Source organism: Lissotriton helveticus, chromosome 3_1 (assembly GCF_964261635.1).
Source record: "Lissotriton helveticus chromosome 3_1, aLisHel1.1, whole genome shotgun sequence".
Lineage (NCBI taxonomy): Eukaryota > Metazoa > Chordata > Amphibia > Caudata > Salamandridae > Lissotriton > Lissotriton helveticus.
Window position 1 is genome coordinate 296,309,800 of NC_136061.1, and position 20,640 is coordinate 296,330,439.

The window sequence follows — 20,640 nt, forward strand, 5'->3', positions numbered from 1 at the left end:
CTGCGCAGGAGCTGTGCAACACCACCTGTGAGGAGAGGACGATTGCTTTGGCCCCCTCCGCTGCCGGGCTGTGGGATAGTTTGCCCTCCCGAGGGTCAAGGTGGACTGGTGGGCGCTCCTCGGTTCCTCGAGCAGGCCGACACTTTGCCTACCTGCCCTGCTCTACGGCGCCGTGGAGCACTCCCTACCTGAAGAAACCTCCGGAGTTCCAGTTTATGACTGGGGCCGTGGACAGTGCTGCCGTGTAAGCCGTCCTGCCCTGACCGGGCCTCGCCTGGGGTACCGTCCCTCATCTGCTACGCGCAGGGCCAGAGGCCGGGACAGTTTGGACCCACTCACCACCATACCTGGAGACGTCATACAAAGAACCGGGACCAGCAGTGTTACCCTGTGGTGTGGCGAGTCCATTGGGAGGGACAGACTGAGCGCCCTGCTCACGGGCACATCAAAGAGTCCTGCGGCCCGGACTGAAGCGAGGCCAGGACTGTTGGAGACTCCAAGCACCTAGGCCTCGCGCAGCAGCCTACTAAACCTTGCAGAGGGGCACATCCCGAGCGCAGAAGACAAGAGGAGCGGCTACTGCGTGCCGCGGCCCACAACTGAGGCATACTCAACTTGCCACGAACTGGAGCAGAGCTCCGACCACCTGCACTACACCGGATCTTGTTGGGGTGACGGAGCGCCTGATCCATCTATGGCGCCCCCAAGTGAGAGGTAGCCGACGATGCTGTATGTAGAATCACTGCCCTGCCTTGGAGCACCCTTGTGGCAACACGCCCAGAGAACCCCCATCTATACTGCGGTGGGCCGCAAGCAGGCAGAAAGAGATACGCGAAGTGCAGGTATATGAACACTACATGGGCCCTGGGCCTGCAACGCGACCGGGAGCCAGAGCTGCATTCTGCTGCCCCAGAGTAGACAGGACTATACGTTAGCCTCACGGTTCCCCCTCCACCGCATTTGCTACAGTGGCATATAAACCTGGCCAGCGTAACCAGCGGCTCGATCCCCAGTACAGCTGAAGTAACAAGAACCTCAACCGACCCCAGGCTTGCTCATATGCCGAACCCAGGGATCCCACGCACCGGAAGTCACAGCTACCCTGAAAACCTAATCAAGCCTGTTCACTGCCCGAAAAGGCTACTGTTGCACCAAGGGACGCCCTAAAGGAAAGTTGCCAGATGCACCCACCACGAACACGCAGCAGCAGGAAGATATGGACAACGCCACCAAACCCCCTCAACTAAGCTGCATCCCACCAACAAACATGGAGTCAGACCCAGATAATCTGGACTTGATCCTAAACGAGGTCAGACACTCACGGAAAGCAACAGAACCACAAATAGGCTCCCTGACCACTGGCTTTACCCCCCTAAAAGTGGACAAGGAAAAATTAGCAATTACAGTAAAGCTAAACAAACTAAACTTGTCAGAAATGCTCCCACAACCCAAAGATCATATGGAACAAATAGCACAGTTGCAGCAGCAAGTGTCCGGGCTGCAGGACAGGGCAGAGGGGCGAACAAGTAAGAACAATGTTCGGATCATCGGTCTCCCAGAGTGCTGCGAGGGTCCCAACGCCACCCCTTCCATGCTGCCGTCGGCCATTGGCCGACGGCAGCACTACCTCGCTGGTGCTGCCGTCGGCCAATGGCCGACGCGGCCCGCCCGTTTTTTTAAAACGGCCGCACTGCCGCGGAAGCAGCCAACGGGTTAATAGGACAATGGCTACATGAGCATGTGGCTCCCAAGGGCCTCTCTGACCTCTTGTGTAGAAAGGGCCCACAGGATACCCACTGGGAGGCAGACGGTGGGCGCCCCGCCCCATGAACGCCTGAAAACTGAACTACAGGGAACAGGACACCCTGCTACAGATGGCCAGGGAGAGATCTCCAATTCAGTACAAGAATCATCGTATCTCGCTATATCCAGCCTTTACAATTCTAGTCCAACGCAGAAGATCCACATACCAAGCGACCAAAAAGAAACTCAGAGCCCTGGACCTCAAGTACGCCCTATAGTTTCCCGCCTGCCTGAAGGTCATCCATGACCAAAAGGCATACTTTTGACAACCCAGAAGACACCACCAACCTCGCTACCCCAGGCAGGCCTGGGAAACACACATAGAACCACAGGCACATGCTGGGCATGTATAGAGACTGAACTCAATGCACAATCGCCACAGAATACATGCACAACTAAATAGGCATAGCGCACAGGTAGCACTGTTGCAGGAATCCCACCTTACTGACTCAGAAGCGGTCAAACTCTGGAAAAATTGGAGAGGACAGGTGTTCACCACATACTCAGCCTTTGCTAGAGGCACAACAATATGGAACAGACACGGGGTCCCATTTGTGGCACTGGAACAGCGTACAGATCCACAGGGCAGATACATCTTGGTCATGGCACGCTAGATGGTGCACACATAATAGGCAGCCTATATTCCTCGAACTTTGAGCAGGACAAATTCCTTACAAGCCTTAACACAACATTAGCAGACTGGGAGGGCTACCCATTGATACTGGGTAGAGATTACAACGTGGTACTGGACACCCAAATGGATCACTCTCACCCCCCAATTCAGGGTGCAGCTTCCATCAGACAATCAGAGACACTGCGCAGATGGTCCGGAGGCTGGGCACTGGGAGATGTATGGCATCTAAAGAACCATAACAGTTGAGAATACTCCTACTCACCGACCCACCAACTCCACACACAGATAGAATATTCTGCTCCCTATCCCTCACTACACAAGTGACTCACACCACTTACCTGGGGGAAGATTTTCTCAGATCAGAACCCATTAGAGGTCAACCTTACATGGGGCAGAATTCCCACACCGGTCACTACCTGGAAACTATGGCCTCATCGTTGGAAGACGCTATCTTCCGTGACACTATGGCATCGGCCAACACCAATTATTTTACGGAGAACACTAATTCTACCTCCTCACGCCTCAGAGTGGGACGCGTTTAAAACAGTCATACGGGGCACTACTCTCAGTACTACAGCAGGGGTGAAACAAGAAATACACACAAACATAAGATCTGTCGATGACAGCATGAACAAATTAGAGTAAGAAGCAGCAAGTGACCCATCTTAAATGGCACTGCTGCAGGAGGCACGCATTCAGCATGCTGATTTGCTGGAGCGTCTCCGGGTCATAGACTACAGATCCTACACCCAGATAAAACATGCGGAGGCAGACACGTCAGGAGCGCTCCTTGCATGGATATTGCAAGAAGCACCCCCCCCCTCACTCCAATACACAAAATACCTACGCCTGGGGGAGATAAAGTGAATACACAGCAGGAGATAAATGATGCATTCTGTGTATACTATGAGTCTATGAGTCCCTATACCGAGCCCCGATAGAAACAACGAACGTGCCCATGAGCCTCTCTCTGGACGATTTAACCTATCCCAAACTCAAACGGGCAGCCCAAGATGACTTATCGGGTCCTATCACCAGAGCTAAAATTAAAGAGGCCATCCAGGAACTACCACGTAATCGGGCCTCAGGCCTTGATGGCTTGCCAATGGAGTTTTTCGACACATTCTCAGACAAACTGATCCCCACCTGGAACGATTATATCAAACTGCCCCAGATACAGGAAACCTCACTCTCTCTACCATGCAGGCCTTGGTGGCGTCCCTCCCTAAACCGGGCCAAGCACCCACTGATATTTCAGGGTACCGCTCACCGTCGCTCCTCGGCACAGAATACAAGATATTGAGCAAAATATTGGCCCGCCGGTTACTCCCCTACCTACCGTCAGCACATCCCTGAACATCAGACGCTTGTACCATGTCATGGAGGCCACTCCAATAGAACGCCCGAATGCCGGATGTATCTCCCTGGACTTGGGATAGGCCTTAGACACCCTCAAATGGGAGTACCTTGTAAAGGCAATGGGAAAGTTTGGCATCCCATCTGCATACCTGAAATGGGTAAAGCTCCTGTATACAGCCTCCTTCGGCGCAAGCCCGCACCGGAATACACATTTCACGCCTGTATCCAGTGGGTAGGGGCACACGCAAAGGATGTCCCCTGTCACCACTGCTCTTTGTACTTTCGCTCGAACTGCTAGCTATCAAACTGCAGAGGGAAGCAATTAGAATGGGAAACGCTACACGTGTGCTGTCAGCATATGCAGATGACCTCATAGTATATACCCATGATCTGACTAGCAACCTAGCCCGATGCCAAGCATTTTTCAACAATTCAAAAATATCTCAGGCCTCGCCATAAACGAGACGAAATCCCAGGCGGTCTTCTTTCACCCTGGAGAGCATCTGGAAACTATCCGTTAAGGCAGCTCTCTCTCTCAGTAGCCAAAAACACATTAGAATACCTAGGCATCTAAATTTATAGGACTCCGCAGGATCTACTAGAGGGCAACCTGACTAGATTAGTGAGGGTGTTGTGCTCCCAAACGACCTTCTGGAGCTCGCTACGGCTCTCGGTAATGGGTGGTATAGCCATCTCGAAGATGGTGGTACTCCCCCGTCTGTTATACTTCATTACAAACCTACCGGTATTGATCCCTACTTCCCTTTTTAAAACATTAGACTCACTGCTATCTGCAGTAATGGCCACAGAAGGGTAGGTCTAACAAAACTGCAACTAGAGATGGACAGAGGGGGGCTTGGTGTGCCGGACTTCTGCGACTACTGTTTGGCAAGCCAACTTCAATGGCTATCGTACTGGCTTGCGGGACTCTACCTGAACAAACTGGGCTACACTGTACAAGCCATCAACAGAGGAGCCCTACATACCCTACTATTGCCCCGGAAAGCGCAGTCATTAGGCGAGAGGAGTGTCGTGGACTGCGGAAAAATACGATCTCTATAGATTGGAACCTCATACTTGAAGCATTTAAAGCACTGACCCCCCCCCCCCCTTTCCCACAACACATAAGAAAGGTCCCTCTGCATAACACTACACGGCACATTCCCATCTAATATTAAGTCAGACACCCTACTAAACACGGGCCCCTACATGATGTTTAACGGCAACCGAGGTAGAAACACTTCAGTATCATCAAACGGGAGGGTCGGGGGACGGAGGAGTTGGACTGTTGTGTTATCACTTTGAAACTATCGCTAGATATATTAAGTCAGCCCTAATGGAACAACAACGCAGTCTGACTAAATTACTAAACTATGTAAGATAACCACTTACTGGCTGTAACTTGTTGGTATTCACCTACTGATGTCAAAATGCTTCTCTAATCCAACTATGAACCAACTGTATACAAGATTGCACAAGGCTTGACAAAATAAAAATACAAATCAATGAAGTGTGTTTTTAAAAAAAACACAAAAAACGTTGAGGGTAAAGGCAGTAGCGACAGTTTTTATGTGGATCCTCAGTATGCAGCCTCTTACCGCATGATCCACACGACCTGAAGAGACCTTTCTTTGAAGAATTTGACATATTGAGAAGAAATCTGGAATTTTGAAGAAAGAAAACTGAGCAGAGCTCAGGGAGATTCCCTTTCACTCGACATGCGGTAGAAAATCTGAGGAACCTAGCTTCTTTTGGGATTGTTCTAGAGGGTGCTATTGGCGGTTGCTTAAGTTTGGTTCTTTTTACAAAATAAAATAGATAGGCTAGTGCAGTGATTGTTCATTGCTTGTAGCCTATTGTAGTATTATCTATTGCTTTTATATGTATACCGTGGGACTCCCACTACGCCAACGGGGATGATTCAAGCATGTTGAATCTATGAATGATTCAATACTGGAGTAAGGTATATCGTTAAAGAGATGGTAAGTGGATTCCTAGTGGGCGCAACTATGTGGCACATATAAAGCACTAGTATAGGAGGCAAATGTGGCTGCTATTTCGGTGGAGGAGTAAAGTGTGCCTTCAGAGGGGTTGCGGATCTTGGGAACAAGTCTAGTGATCACATCCAGAGTTGTGAAACAGCTTCTAGGTCTTGTCAGTGAGCCAGCATGTCTTTAACTCTTCAAGAAAGACATGGCACAGCAAGGTTTTGTCCTACACAAGTTTTCTGTTCCTATTCTCATCTTGCTGCTTCTGGTATGCGTGTTGTAGACGCCACATGCCAGCCTCCAAGTTGGCTGTCTTATGGAGTTGTGCCTTGTTTGTCCAATGGATACCTTACTGGCTGTTCATAGGGTAGAGATTGTGTGTACAGAGCCTTCATTCAGCTTAAAATGTGGGCAATTTGAGGGGGCCCATCACTGCGTTAAAGTCTTTCCCAATAATAGTGCATCCTGGAAGAAGGTTAAGGACCACATGTTGAAGATCCAAAGGGATGGCCTGCAGTATGCCAGGCAAAGGGGGGAGGGGGAAGACGATAGGAGGGGGGGGGGGGGAGAAGGGGTGAGTGTGAGTGTTTTCTCGTTGGTACCAGGTCCATGGGTTGCGCCCCCGCACCCCCACCCACTCCCTCCCTCCCTCCCACCCAACTTCCGTTGGTGTCACATACTTTAATATTTGGGCATTCAGATTTTCAGTGAGACCGACTATTTGCAAGAGGGTATACTGGGAGAAGCGAGGAGTTCTCTTAAGGCCTGTGTCGCCTTCTGGAGATTGCTTAAGCTGCCCCTTATGGCGTGCATAGCCATCTCCAAGATGGTGAAGCTCCCACAACTCCTTTATTTCTTTGCGAGCCTACCAGTTAGGGTGCAGTCACCTTGGATTCTCTCCTTCAGGAGTTTATCTTGCATGGGGGACAACACAGGGTCAGCTCAACACTCTCCGCCTGGTGGAAGGCAGACTGGCAGTCCCAGATTTTGAGCTAAACTGCAAAGCTTCAGTGGATTTCCAAGTGGCTCGATGGGCTGGCCTGGCAGGACTCAGCCCGACTGGTCCTGAGCCAACCAGAGGACCCTAAAAGCAAAGCTCCTCAAACCAACTTCAAGGATCCCAAGGTCCGGACTCCTGTCCATGGTGCTGCATTGCTGGCAGGGTTGTGTTAAACATTTGAAAAACACAGCTCGTGGGTTTGTACCACGGCGACCCCTAACTTTTTTCACGGTAAGGCAGATGCATGCTTGCAATGAGGCAAGGATCGTAGCTGTTAACGATTGCTACCAGATGGGTATCCTTCTCCCGCTGCCCGACCGGACCACAGAGTGCATTGTCAGCCAGCCAGTTCCTTACCTACGAGGTCCTTACATGCATGCTTCAAGATTCCACACGGTCCTCCAGCTACTACTGACTATGGGCTCAGGGAGGCACTTGAGCGTTGAAGGTCATGGCTAGTAAACCTCTGGACGCCCTCTAGGCACAATGGAGTACGGAGCTGGGCTGCGACATACCAGACTGTGAATGGGGTAGAATATTGGCACACCCACAGAAGGTGTCACGCAACACCCACCTTAAATACATTAAATATAATTACACTCAAAGAACGTATTTGCCTCTGCATAGGATCAAGGCCATCTACGGGGCCGAGCCTAGGAGAGGTCCCCATTGAGCCATTCTGGACGCAGACTTCAGTCAGATGCCATGGGAGTGTACCCAGCTCCAGAAATACTAGGGGATGGTTCTGACAAGACTGATTGCAATTCTGAACCGAACACTGGAGAACACTGTTGCAGTGTACCTGTTGGAGGACTTCCCTAGACCCAAACCCAAGAAGGTCAGAACAATGTTCCTTGACTGGTGAAGAGGTGCATAGCAATGGCACGGAAGTCACCGGTGGGGCCCGAGTTTGGGACCTGGGTTAGAGAAGTCACTGTGTGGGTGCGCGCACAGGAGAGCGTGCTACATAGAGGGTGCGCAGGAGACAGGTAGTGAACTTGTGGTCGGATGTGGTACATGAATGGGAACAGCCCTCAGATGCCGCAAGCCAGACTGGTAACTCCCATGGGGGTTATAAGCTTGACAGCCCAGCTCTGCCCCGAGGGATGGGGACATCTCACTGGAAGTCCTTAGAGAAGTGCCACTGCTGGTCCAATTATTAATGAACATACATACATCTTGAGAAGTCTCCTTATCCTGCTCACCGCTCCGCCAGTGCTACGCAAACAGTATCGGCTGGTTAGGCACTGCCAGTCTCCCCTCCCTCTCCAATTAGCTTACAAAACATGGCATATCTGACACCCAGACTAACATGCAGTCATAGAAAGGTTCAGTACCCCACACAGAGGACCCGGGCACAGAGAGGTAGACACCTGGAGGTAGTTGTGCCTCGTCATTTGGAGGGTGGGGGCAGGGCCCACCACGGGGCCCAACATGTACTTCACTCGCATGGGTAGCGGGCGGACTGGGGTCATGCACTATCCTGGGAGGACAATATGGGAGCACGCCCCTGGGTGCTGGGTCTTCTGATGGAAATGTAAACTGCACTTCACTTTATCAAGACATGTAATATTGTACCAAAGTGAATGTAGGCATATGACAAATGCAAATAAAGAATTTAAAAAACAAAATTGATCAGGAGGGCCCCGTAAGGTGGAGTGGAGAGGTTGGGATCGGGACGTGTTGCTACGCCAAGGAGCGGTGGGCGCGCTCAACACAAAGCAGGCAGAAAACTAGTTGGCAGGGAGCCATGACTATCCAGTCTTCTAAGAACTATTCAGGTAATGAGCCTTAAATCCCTTCAGGAAAGGAGATGAAGTGAATGTTTTAGTGGTGGTTTTCCAGGGGTTTTGAGGATGTAGAAAGGCGCGCAACAGTATTAAAGTTCAGTGATGTTATTCTTCATTTCAGAGATGCAGCCTTCGGCATCAGGCACTGTACACGATATTACAAAATTTGGCAAAGGAGAGCGGCATCAACCCCCTCAGCACCTCCTTAATTCTCATCTCATGGGCTAACCAGTAGGCCTAAATGGCTTGTAGAATGAAGTTGGTGCTGGATACTTCCGGACTGGCGTGGGTCAGTGGAAGGCCATTAGTAGGTTTAGATGCATCACTAGAGGAGTGTTTGTGAACCTGTTGATTTTCGCTTGGACCTGCAAGGGCAGTGAGCAATCTCAGGCCGACTGTTGCAGTGGAGATATGAGTACCCTGGGCCTAAGTGTGTCGAAAGGGTCAGCCCGCTTGCACCACAGGTCAGTGGTGTGCATGGGCAGAACGAGCAGCTGATCCCAAAAGGTAAGTGCGGGGGGAAGAGGTGGTGGGGTGCCAATTATAGACAAGTAGAAGGGGCTCAAGGCCCACTGCATGAAAAGGCATCCACTGAAGAGCCAAAATACAGGAGGGTCCAGTCCCGTGCAGGTGTTGATCGCTGGAGCATGGGCGTGTGGAAAGTGTAAGCACCATGCAGGGTTCTCGGAGTTTACATCACCCCTTCTAAGGGAGATCTTGCAGGCAGCTGGGGTACGCCTCAATCACTGCACGTATTCAAAGCTCACCAGGTCTGCAACCCCAGGTCTTTTCAAAGTGGGGCCCTGTATAATGCAACTGGCCCCCAAACTATATTTTCAGGCCAGGGCAGCCCCTTAGGCTTAGGTCGATCATGGCGGGGGCCTCTGGGTGACCGAGCCACAGATATGAGGTCACCTCCATAAGGGGTGCAGTCAGGGGGGACAGGTTCCAATGCATCCAAGGACTGCTATGGAGGCCCACCTATGCTAGTTTCAGCTCCCGGCTGCGCCTGGTTATTAGGGTGTAGCCAGGCGGCCAGGCAGAGGGGTTAATGTGGCACAACCGCTTCTGGTCCGGGAGATGCGCCCAAGGAGGATCGCCCCCGTCGGACCCAGGGGCTCCCAGAAAGTCTCACCCGGGTCGGTAGAGGCCTCTCATGTGCGTGTTCGCGCATGGTGCAGTTGTATAGTGCCTGGGGAAGGGAGATCATCCGCCGCCATGATGCTTGGCGCATCGAACCGTATGGTCTGTCAAATGAGCCAGAGAAGGGTGGGCCCCACCTCGGCCAATAAGGGGCTATAGTTCGCTGAAAATGTGGGTGCTAGAAACAGAATTATGCTCTATGTGGGGATCAGGCGTGGAAAATCTGTAAGAAGCATGCACCATCTTGAGGGATCTTGCTTACATGTTGCACTTTGATATCTAATCAATGGAAATTAATGAGTGGGTGCTTTACCAGATGTAACCATGCTCCAAGATCTATGCCTTGCTGTGAGGCAAGCTTGCATGTGCTCTTTATGGACAGTGAATCTAAAAGACCTAGATGATTTCTGGAATTGATAGTATTGACTTCTAAAGCGATTGACAGTTTCTAGGCTACTCTCTGTAAAGGGGAGTAAGAATTGTTTTCACTGTAATGGAGACAAAAGCAATATCTATAGGCTACTACACATTGGACGATGTTGAAGAACAGATAGGTGCCTTGCTTTTTTATTTTTAAACAGGCTACTGTTAACGAGACAGGCACACTGAAGAGTTAGACCAGCAGGAAAATAGGTATGTTTCGTGTTTTTCTTCATTAAAGATAACAGCAATGGCTAGTCATTTAGTGCCACATTATGCACATTTGCTGAGTAGGGCCACAAAAGATGAGATGCAGGGAATTCAACAAATATAGCAGACGAACGCTAACCTAATTTTTTGGAAAGCTAATGTGTTGGGACACAAGATCATGAAAGGTATGGCATCTTAAAGAAAAGTAATTAGAATGGAGCCTCACACCTCACTATTGTTCACACATTGCACATTAGAATCAGGGAGGGGGGTTGCTGTATTGATCAGGAACTCTGCCCTTTTTTTGTGGAAGAAACCTGATCGGATCTGCTGGTCTACTACGAAACTGCTGCTAGTCCCAGATATGAGGAGAGAGTAGCTTTCTCGTCACTAATCCTCCCAACAAGGCTACAAGACTGAACAGACTTCACTCTATGTTGATGCAGTTACCAGATAAAATCCTAGTGCTTGGTACACATGTATTTGGTGATGGAAGAAAAAATTGAAAGATCTGGGCCAGGGGAATGGATGTCTGCTGGGGCCTCAAAGGTAGGGGAGTTTACATAAGCACCAAGGCTGATGAAGGTGTGTAACAAATTTTGGGTTCTTTGAACCAAATAACTGTAGCACACCATGGTCAGAATGTAATCCTTTAGATTCCTGTGGGGTTTTTTTTTAACATGTTTTTATTGAAGCAAACTTCACCATGATAATCATGACAGTCACTAGACAGCATTTTCACATCTATGCAGTTATACATACGCGAATATACAGTTTTCATCTGGACAGTAGTACATCACATTCCTAAGTTCAGCTACACAGCCCCTCACACCCAGTCCTAACCCTCCTCCCCTTCCACCTCGTCATCTGAATTTTCGAAATCAGCCTCTGGCAATGGTTCGCATAGTCCACCGCGGAATGTATTCCAGGCTGCCCAGAGTTTGTTCCATTTTCGCGGGTTTCCCCTGGTTGCGTACACTGAGCGTTCTGTGATCATTGCAAGATCCATGTGCATACACCATATGGACAACGTGGGTAGATCTGTAGCCCCCCATTTCTGCGCTATGCCCCGCTTGGCAATCATAAGGCCTATTGTGGCCCACATCTGCCCCATACGCCTAAGATCGTTACGCTCTCACACATTTAAAAGGCATTTTCTCGGTTTTGGCAGAAGTGACACTTCCAGCGTTTGTGATATCGTGCGTAGCACTGGTCTCCAGTATTCCACCACAGCCGGGCGCTCCCACATAGTGTGGAGGAAAGTACCTTCATGCCCACACCCCCGAAGACAAAATGGATGTTGTGCCCTCTGTAATTTGTGTAAAATGGTTCTCGTGTAACAGATACGATGTAGGATTTAGATTCCTGTGGTTTAAATAAGTCTTTACATCTACTTTCAAGGAAGCTTCTTATTCAGGAACTATTTCAATCTATTATTTTTATTGCTTTAGTAAAACAACGCATTTCAGGATTTTAACATCCCTTATTAAGGAGAAAAATTTACTAGTAAGAAATTATACGGAACCCTGCAATCCCTCATATCAAGCATTAATCTACCTAGGGTTTGGTTCCTATGCCATATGTAAACTCGCTTACCCCAATGGTTCCAATTGAATTATAGAGAGACCGAAGTAACTGCCCTAAAATCTTGCCATTACCTCAGCTTTTCTTTTCAGATTATGGGAAACCCACTTAACTGGAAAAACAAGAAATGTTTGACTTGTAGAACGTAGTATCTCAACTAGGTTTATCATTTTTAAACAATGTGTAGAACATGGTTTTAACTCTGACTTTCAAAATTCAATTTGCCTTCAATTTTTACAGAAGTGTTATTTTACAAAAAAAACAAACATATTTTTATTTAATTCAAATGGCCGCTTAGTTTGAAGAGTGTATATCCACAAACATTCTCTTTGTAACGCTTTGCAAGTCAGATCTAATCTGCTTGGGTCAAATTTCAACATTTCACATACTTGAATACTTGTGACATTTTAGTGCCCTCCTACAAAGTGTTGACACACCAGAATGTTAATCCTTCATTTGAATGTTGGATTTATGTTCAGGGATCTTCAATTTAAGGATTCGAGAAGTTTGACCCACATAACCAAGGTCATATATAAGATGGGGTTGTCAGAGCAGGGAAAGAAGATTAGTTAAAATCTTGAACGTTTGCCAATGTACAATGCTGACCAGAGAACATTGGCTTTTCCCTGCACCATTAAGACCCTCAATTGCTTTAGTGAGGTGAACCTCATTTGAGCAGCAAAAAGAGGTCTCTATGCCCCAGCATCCAGAGATGTCCTCCTGTATCTTTCCATTTGGCAAGCAATTGCGGTGACAGTTGTTTTAGGCATCTCACAGTAAGTCCTGGTATTAGGATGTCAAGTATCACTATGGAAGATGACCCTCGCTTTGGTGTCTTAAGTGATCAAGCTCCTCTTGCACGAAACCCCTCCTGTGCGTGGGTGACTAGTGAGTGGGTGACTAGTGAAATGTTGCTTTAAATTAAATTGCCTTTGTAAATAATATTTACTAGTGTGCTTTGGGCTGGTCACTGACCAGGTTTATTTTGATGACATTCCTTTAATAACTTTTTAACCCAACTGTTTCTTGATGTTCATTGGACAGATGAAAAAAACTGCAGTATAATACAAACAGACAATACAATACAGTCTGCACTAGACATCGCAACATATGATATAAACTGAATAGATAATTCAACACTTTGGAAGACTGCACAGCCTTGTTGTCAATGCATTACCTGGGCAGATATGCCAGTTAGAAGTAGCCATTTCTGCTTGGCATCGGTACGGTAGTTAATGATCTGGCACCCGGCCAGGCTGGAATGTCGGTCGAAGGTTTTGATGGGCTGAGACTCTCCCTCCATGCTCCAATGATACACCGCATTGTCAGTGACTAGGGCCACGGTGTTGAGTGAGATCCACTTCCAAAAAGTTACGTCATCGGTCATGGTATGGGCCTTCATTTTGCTTTTCATTTCAATGTTAAAAATTTGAAGCGTTTTCCCGGCTGGAAATTAAATAGCAAAAGAAAATCAGAAAAATATTTGAAATGTTACAGGTGCCCCAACCCCTTTCATAAGCTCCATCACCATCATTTAGTTTCATGATTGATGACTTGAGCATGGGGACACCATTTTACTACGTTTCACACACAAACGCACATGGAAGCCATCACGTAAAAGTAGAAGTTAAGATTCACCTTCAGTCATGCATCTTTTACATGAACATATAGCAGTTAAGAAAAGTGATCAACTAGATCCATTTTCCAAGCACAAAAACTAGCTGCTAAGAGGCTTGCATGTACTCTATATAAGGTGCTAGAGAAGATGAAACAAATGAGTTTCTGTAAACGCAGAACCAATTTATAGAACAGCGGTCCAACTATATCGGATAGTCTAATGGTGTTCTACCCTAAAAGTTGGTGACTCATACCTTTAACAATTAGAAAACTATCAGTGTTGAAACCACTCCCAAACTAAGAGTTTCTAAGTAGAAAGGAGCTAGCAAAATTATCTTGGGCTAGAATAATGGAATGGCTCGATGCCAAACTATGATATTTTAGAAGCTATAATAAGGTCTTAAAACCTATGCACAAAAGAAGGCACAAGTATGACATGTATGTGGTTTAGTGTTTTCCATTTACTCTACTCTCCAACTAATGATCAAAACGTAAAAACAATGAAACAGCTCAGAGATGTAGATTGGAAAGACATTATAGGGGACGCAAAGTCACCTGTGAAAACAGGACGAGGGCTCTTACCCATGCAAAGGTCCATGTTTCTCATAGCACATATGCAGCTACTCCAGTGTTTTCGCTCCTAAGTGACAACCCTCCCCTCCCTCCTGGGGATAAAAACTTGACCAATCCCTAGCCTCAATAGAAGATGCAGTGGCAAATGCCATTTTTCACCTCACGTCTGAGTGGAAGCAAAAAACGAGCTCAAGATTCCACAAACTTCCATTTCTCCTCTTGACGTGTCAGATTCTGGTTATAATACAAGTAATATCAGACTACATCCCATCTCTCTCCTAAGCCTCTAATAGCATCTGTTCAACTCGAAATGTAACATTCACAACTTCAGCAACTTCTAGAACCAAATCTAGCGATGTTCATGAGATGATTGGCAGAAACTGCTTAATGTAGTGATTAAAATGTTCAAGACTATGAAAAGGGCATTTTTATTACCAAACAAAAAAAATCACCCAAAAAAAAAATATATAAATCACAAAACGAAAACTTCAAACTCACAACATGGATACATCTTATGCCTTAATATGGGTGCAGGTCATGCAGTTCTTGAATCACTGAAGACATTACAAAACAGAAGAATCCGTACTTATATTCCTTGGGCTGTAAAGAAACTATTTGGGGGGACAGGCCAAATGTATTTCCATCCCAAACAATATGTAATTTACACTAGGGGAATCCACCAGACTGAAAAGAAAATTGTACAAGTTGAAGTCCTGTTTATAAAAAGCATGAAGTGAAGAGCATTTAACCAATACCTTTAAAGCAAGCGAATACCACTTTGAATACTTTAGTGCAACATGCACTTTTAACTGTGTTCAATGCTTAAAGTAGTTATAATTTGAAAATAAATATTTAAATAGCATCCCGTCATTTTCATTTTTACTTTGTTAATCTGCTCACATGGACCAAGCATTGTAATAAAAAAACGATAGTGCGGGTCCTGATACTGCCAGATCTTTCAGTGACAAAGACTACTTATGCACAGTGGGAAACATAACCGTGTTTGTCTACTGTATCCAAGTATGACTATAGTAATACAAGAATGACACAAAAGTCATTTTTAATAGGGGCTATTTGAAAATGTCCACTTCATCCACAAAACAAATTGTGGAAAAAAACGATAAAGTTCCCCAACGAATATTAAGAGAAAACTGTTGCCCTTGCAGACAGCACTGCTACTTAAAGACAGTGCCCAATAGGGTACAGATCTGTGACTAACACTACATTACTCTGTAGTGTCCCCCACCCGTAGTATGGCACTCTTTATTGCTTTCTCTTTTCATAAAACAGGACAAAAACCAATACAACCTATATTGAGGTAACTCACCATCTGCATAAACACAAGAAAGCATTAAAAAAATGTGACAGACAACAAAACAGTATCAAAACATTAAAAACCATCATTATTTCTAAATCTACAAGGCAATACAAAATCAAATATTGGAATAACAAATTAAAAGAATGATAACGAGTGGCATTCTAAAAGTTAGACGGGGGTTGGGGGGGCTAGTAGAAGCACAGGGTGACCGATACTGGAATCAATGGCACGCTTACAGCTCCATAAAAGACTACTCATACATGCATAAAAGAATACAAAAAGTACATAAAAGCACACCACAGACAATATACAACGATCAGTCTAAAAGCTTTAAGAACTTCAACTTAAAATATTTGCAGAACAGCACATATTCTAGCTTTCACTTAATTTGCCTCACACAGCGAATCTGATCAAGAAAAAGACAATCAAATACAGAAATTTTACTTTTCAGGTGTCTTCACAGATTTTTTACTTTATTTTATCAGAGCCTGGAAACAAAGCAACTGGATTCCTTCTGATCAAAATCGAAGTCCTACATACAACCAATAGTCTAGTCAGATGTAGGGTTGGTGGAGACTACGTTTTTCTAAATTAATTTTGTGCTTGGGCGGTGTGGCTGGTACTTAAGTATAAGGTTCAATGAAGTCCAGTGCGAGGTCCAAGAGAGCCAGATAGTGTCAGACTTTCAGGATGTCTACCTACATACACATACAATTAATCTAAATGGAAATCAATCGTATTCCGAAGCTATACTGAAAATCTGACATACCTGGCATACACTGGACAATTCTGAATTAAAGTTTCCAGACACCATTTACGTCCAATACTTTATTTCTCTGTAACAGTACTACGAAGCAGAAAGCCAGTAAGGGCTAACCCGGATATGGTTTACACTCTTTAACATCACCGAACATAGTGTTAAATGACTCCAATGAGCAATTTCACAAAGACAACCCCATAATCACAGAATGGAACTGGTTAGGTCAGAGTTTATGAGTAATCTACACTACACACCAAAACCCAAAGGACTATTTGTTCATATAGCGGTTATTTACTTTAAGAAGATCCCTCAGGCACGTACGACACACTTTCAAGAGTGTGTCCACTGTGCATGCCAAAGCAAGGTAATTCAACAAGATGTGTTCACATGTGCTGGTGGTAGAATGCACACAACTGGATTCATGTGTCAAAAAGTGCAAACAATGCCAGCTAAATGGTTCAAGTTTTGGTTTCCTATCCATGGTACAGGATACCAGTGCTACTTACATTTACTCAACAGCTACCATTTCAGTTAACCTTATTTGAATAACGAAGTGACAGATGATGGGTGGAGTATCACAGGCACCCGGGTGGAAGTGTGTATTATCAGAGCTAGAGCACAGACCCTGCACAGTTAGGAGGGGGCAGGAGTGGCTGGTAGAACCAAAGCCTAGAGGTCCAAGCACTCCTTGGAAACAGAACAGTCAAGTCCTTGTAACCCACTAAAGATCGAGGAGCCCTGGAATTTCAGCGCTGTAGACTTCATCCTTTCACCAGCTGCCGATCTGGATTCAAGACAGCACCATGGTGCCACGGAGAGAATGGCGTGCTCAGGAGAGAATAGTGTGCACCACCCACAACATTTATGGAACAAGGAACAGAAATGAAGTGATAGAAATCTAGCATATCATGACTGGAAAACATGCTTTGTGAGTAGCACGAGACTCTTAGCTTCTATTCCGGTGGACACCCAGGATGTTGAAGGTTGCATTGAAGCAGGGATAGGAGGAGCTGGATGGCCCAGGTAGCTCAACCGGCATATTAAATTTAGCCCTGTTCTCAGTCAGGACACAGATTGCTGGCTGAGGGATTAATACTGGGGACTCACTTTCGCACTACATGTTAAAGGAGACTAAATCTAAGAACACCAGCGACAAGGTTTTCTCCCTGAATAGGCTGGGGTCTCACCAGCAGCATCTAGACTGGGTGGACCTGGAGGGCTTCGAGTAGCCAACCTGCCCCGGGAAGAGTGGCTGCTCCATGACTTACTTAACATCTTCAATCATGCTAAAAACAGAGGAGAACTTTTAGTCAAAGGTCAGGAAGATCTAAAAGTAAGGGTTGACTAGCAAGCTGAAGAATTGAAAGGGCTAGAACAATGACTACCGAAAGTAGAAGAACAGGTGAGGGATCATGGAGCATCAAGGCAGCCTCATGGATTGTGCAATTATCACTTTCAAATGCCTGGAATGAGAGGTAGAATTTATGAACAATGAAGCACATTCCACACACTTGATAGTTATCGGTGATGTCCTCATTGTCCAAGTCAATAGATATTAAAGAGCTGATGCTCGATATAAAAAATGTCCCCATTTTTGCTGGGGTCCTTCAATTTATGCCTGTCTGGAGGATCTGGTTTTAGAACAGCAGTCAAGTACCCATGCTTACCTTCTAAGAAGTGCACACGTGACGTCCCGGTCTGGTCTATTTAACTTCCCTAGAAGTCCATTGGTGCCTTTAGTGCACTTTTGGCATGGAAAGTTGTCATATGGGGCTAAGGTGTATATTTACATCACCCACATGCATAACAAATATCTTCCCGTCAGAAGAACCACGGTACTCTGTCTAGGCTTTAGTTAGTTTAAATGCACTGAGGTCATAAGAGGGCAGCTGCAATTTAACCTACCATGTGGAAAAAGCCAATTTTTAAAATATATTTTTAGTTTCCCCCTAAAGTGTGCCTTGTAAGTCCAAAGGGCATGGTGCGCATATATAGATATATATAAAAACAGGGCACACTACATCTAGGAGTTAGTGTGCCCTCACAGTGAAATACAACCCAAGGATATTTTCCTATGTCGATCAGACTTTGTAGGACTAATTGGGAATAAAATCTTTATTTCCCACCTCCGCTTAAAAAAGGGCTAGAACGTATTACGTGCTTAGTTTTAAAATCTGAATTAACAATGCAAACAGAGGGAGGAGCTTCGCGCGCATCCGAGATGGCCGCGGAGCACAGGGCTCTCGAGACCCTCGCCGCCCTCCGCACATATCCTGAAAGTTATCCTGATTTTGATGACGGGTTCTTGTAGATGTACCTCAGCTGACACCTTCGCTGTTTTTAAAATTTGATTTGGACTTCGGGAACCGATGCTACGACGATCTGAGCTTTTGAGGCCCGCCCCGCGGCGACACCGGGGGCTTGACACACCAGGACGCCGGGGAGTAGTTGAACAACAACGGCTTGAGGGCTTACCCCTGCTCCCCGGATCTACTTTCGGTTTCGTTTTTGGGTCTTCGGCCTTATCGGATCACAGGACTGCCCGGTCCCCCCCCGCGCGGTTCGGCCTAACGCTGCCTATCTATTGTGTGCCAGCTGTCGTGGATGCTTGGTTGTTGAGCTACGCTGCTGCTTGTGCCTCTGGGGCCCTCCTTCGTGGTCTTTGGTGGTTTGGTCTTGACCGGCCATTTTCACCAGGTCCAGCGGGCCCCTCCGGGGCACACTTTTCAAAATGGCGGCTAGGGCTGACAACGAGAAACTGAAAACTAAAACGCCTCTACGGGGGGGAACCGATCCAGACTAACGTCATGGATCGCTATACCCATTCCAAGGGGTCCCCCGACGGCGTCAGTCGTGCTCTGGCAGATTCCAAGGAAGACCCGGCCGCGTCGACCGAATTGACTCTGCAGGATGTCATGGGCGCCATTGCCAGCATGAAGGCTTCCATTGGCCAGCAATATGAGGTTCTCGCTTTCAAAATTGACACTGTGGCCGTCGATGTTACTTTGATCAGAGCGGACTTGTCAAAGACCAATGAAAGGGTCAAGACGCTAGATCTGAAGACTTCCAGCCTCACGACCGATGTGTCCGACATGCAGACTGAAATTGGAAATCTGCGATCCTCTAATGACCTCATGGCCCATCGACTGGAGGATTTTGAAAATAGGGCCAGACAAAATAACGTACGCATTATTGGTGTCCCTGAAACCTCCGATAATATGGCAACGGATCTCCTGGTGGAAGACCTCGTCTTGAATCACCTCGCCCCTACAGGACTGAGTAAATTTTTTGCTGAGGAGCGTGCCCATCGAGTGCGTGTGACGGATCCGGCTGACATTGTTGAGTGTTTCGTGGAACATTTCCGAACTGTTTACTCTCCGGTCTCTTACAGGCCGGAGGAGGACTCATCTGTTGCTCGCGATATTGCATTGCCCTGTCTGTCTGAGGCTGACCGAGACCTAATGGATGCGCGCTTTCGGCCGATGAGGTAGCTATCACTATTCGTGCCGTGCGTTCTGGTAAGGCCATGAGTCCCAATGGTCTGCCCATCGAATTGTACAAATTGCGTTCTGACACAATGGCTCCGTATCTTCGTGACATATTTCTAGAGTCACGAGACATCAGCTCCCTTCCTCGTGACCAACGTCTTGCCACTATCGTTGTGATTCATAAGGAGGGGAAGCCGCGGGATCGCTGTGCTTCGTATAGGCCCATCTCGCTTCTCAATGCTGAACCCAAAATTCTTGCCAAATTATTAGCCAACCGTCTGATAAAGGTGATCGGCGATGTGGTCCACCCGGATCAGTCCGGTTTTATCCCACACCGTAATACGGCACTCAACCTGCGGCGCTTGCATGGTGCTCTCGCGAGGGCGGCGTCTCTTCGTGAGCCGGCCATCTTGGCTTCCCTGGATGCCACGATGGCCTTCGATACGCTGGAGTGGCCTTATCTCTGGGCCGCTCTTGCGAAGTTCGGTTTTGGTCCTGGATTCATCGGCTGGGTGAAACTTTTAGATGAGGAGCCATTGGTGCAGGTGGTCGTGAATGGCCGAGTATCTGGGTCTTTTGTCCTCGGGAGGGGCACACGGCAAAGCTGTTCGTTGTCACCACTACTTTTTGCCCTCGCCCTGGAGCCGCTGGCGGCTTGGCTGCGGTGGGAGCCCTCGATTAAGGGTATTCAATGGATTTCGAGGATCGCGTATCGCTCTACGCAGATGATATCTTGTTGTATCTTATGTCCCCTCGAAAATCGCTGAATGTTTTGTTTGACGTGCTTACTTCGTTTGGAAAGAACTCAGGCCTTGTGATTAATTGGGCCAAATCCTGTGTGTATGTGCTTTTGGGTGGTCTCCCTCCCCTGCCTCGCAGGTGCCCTATTCAGATCTCACCGACAGGATTCAAGTACTTGGGGATTTTTATATCTCTGGACCCAGCTGCTCGCT

At 47.1% G+C, this 20,640-nt stretch overlaps 1 protein-coding gene across 1 annotated transcript in view; it reads right to left on the bottom strand.

The window, feature by feature from the left end:
- Nucleotides 1-20,640, bottom strand: part of CLTC (clathrin heavy chain) — a 987,367-nt gene that overhangs the window by 791,465 nt on the left and 175,262 nt on the right. Inside the window, exon 3 of the mRNA XM_078679837.1 lies at nucleotides 13,109-13,377. Within this exon, the coding sequence (XP_078535963.1) occupies nucleotides 13,109-13,377 (269 nt within the window). The remainder of the gene's footprint in view (nucleotides 1-13,108; nucleotides 13,378-20,640) is intronic.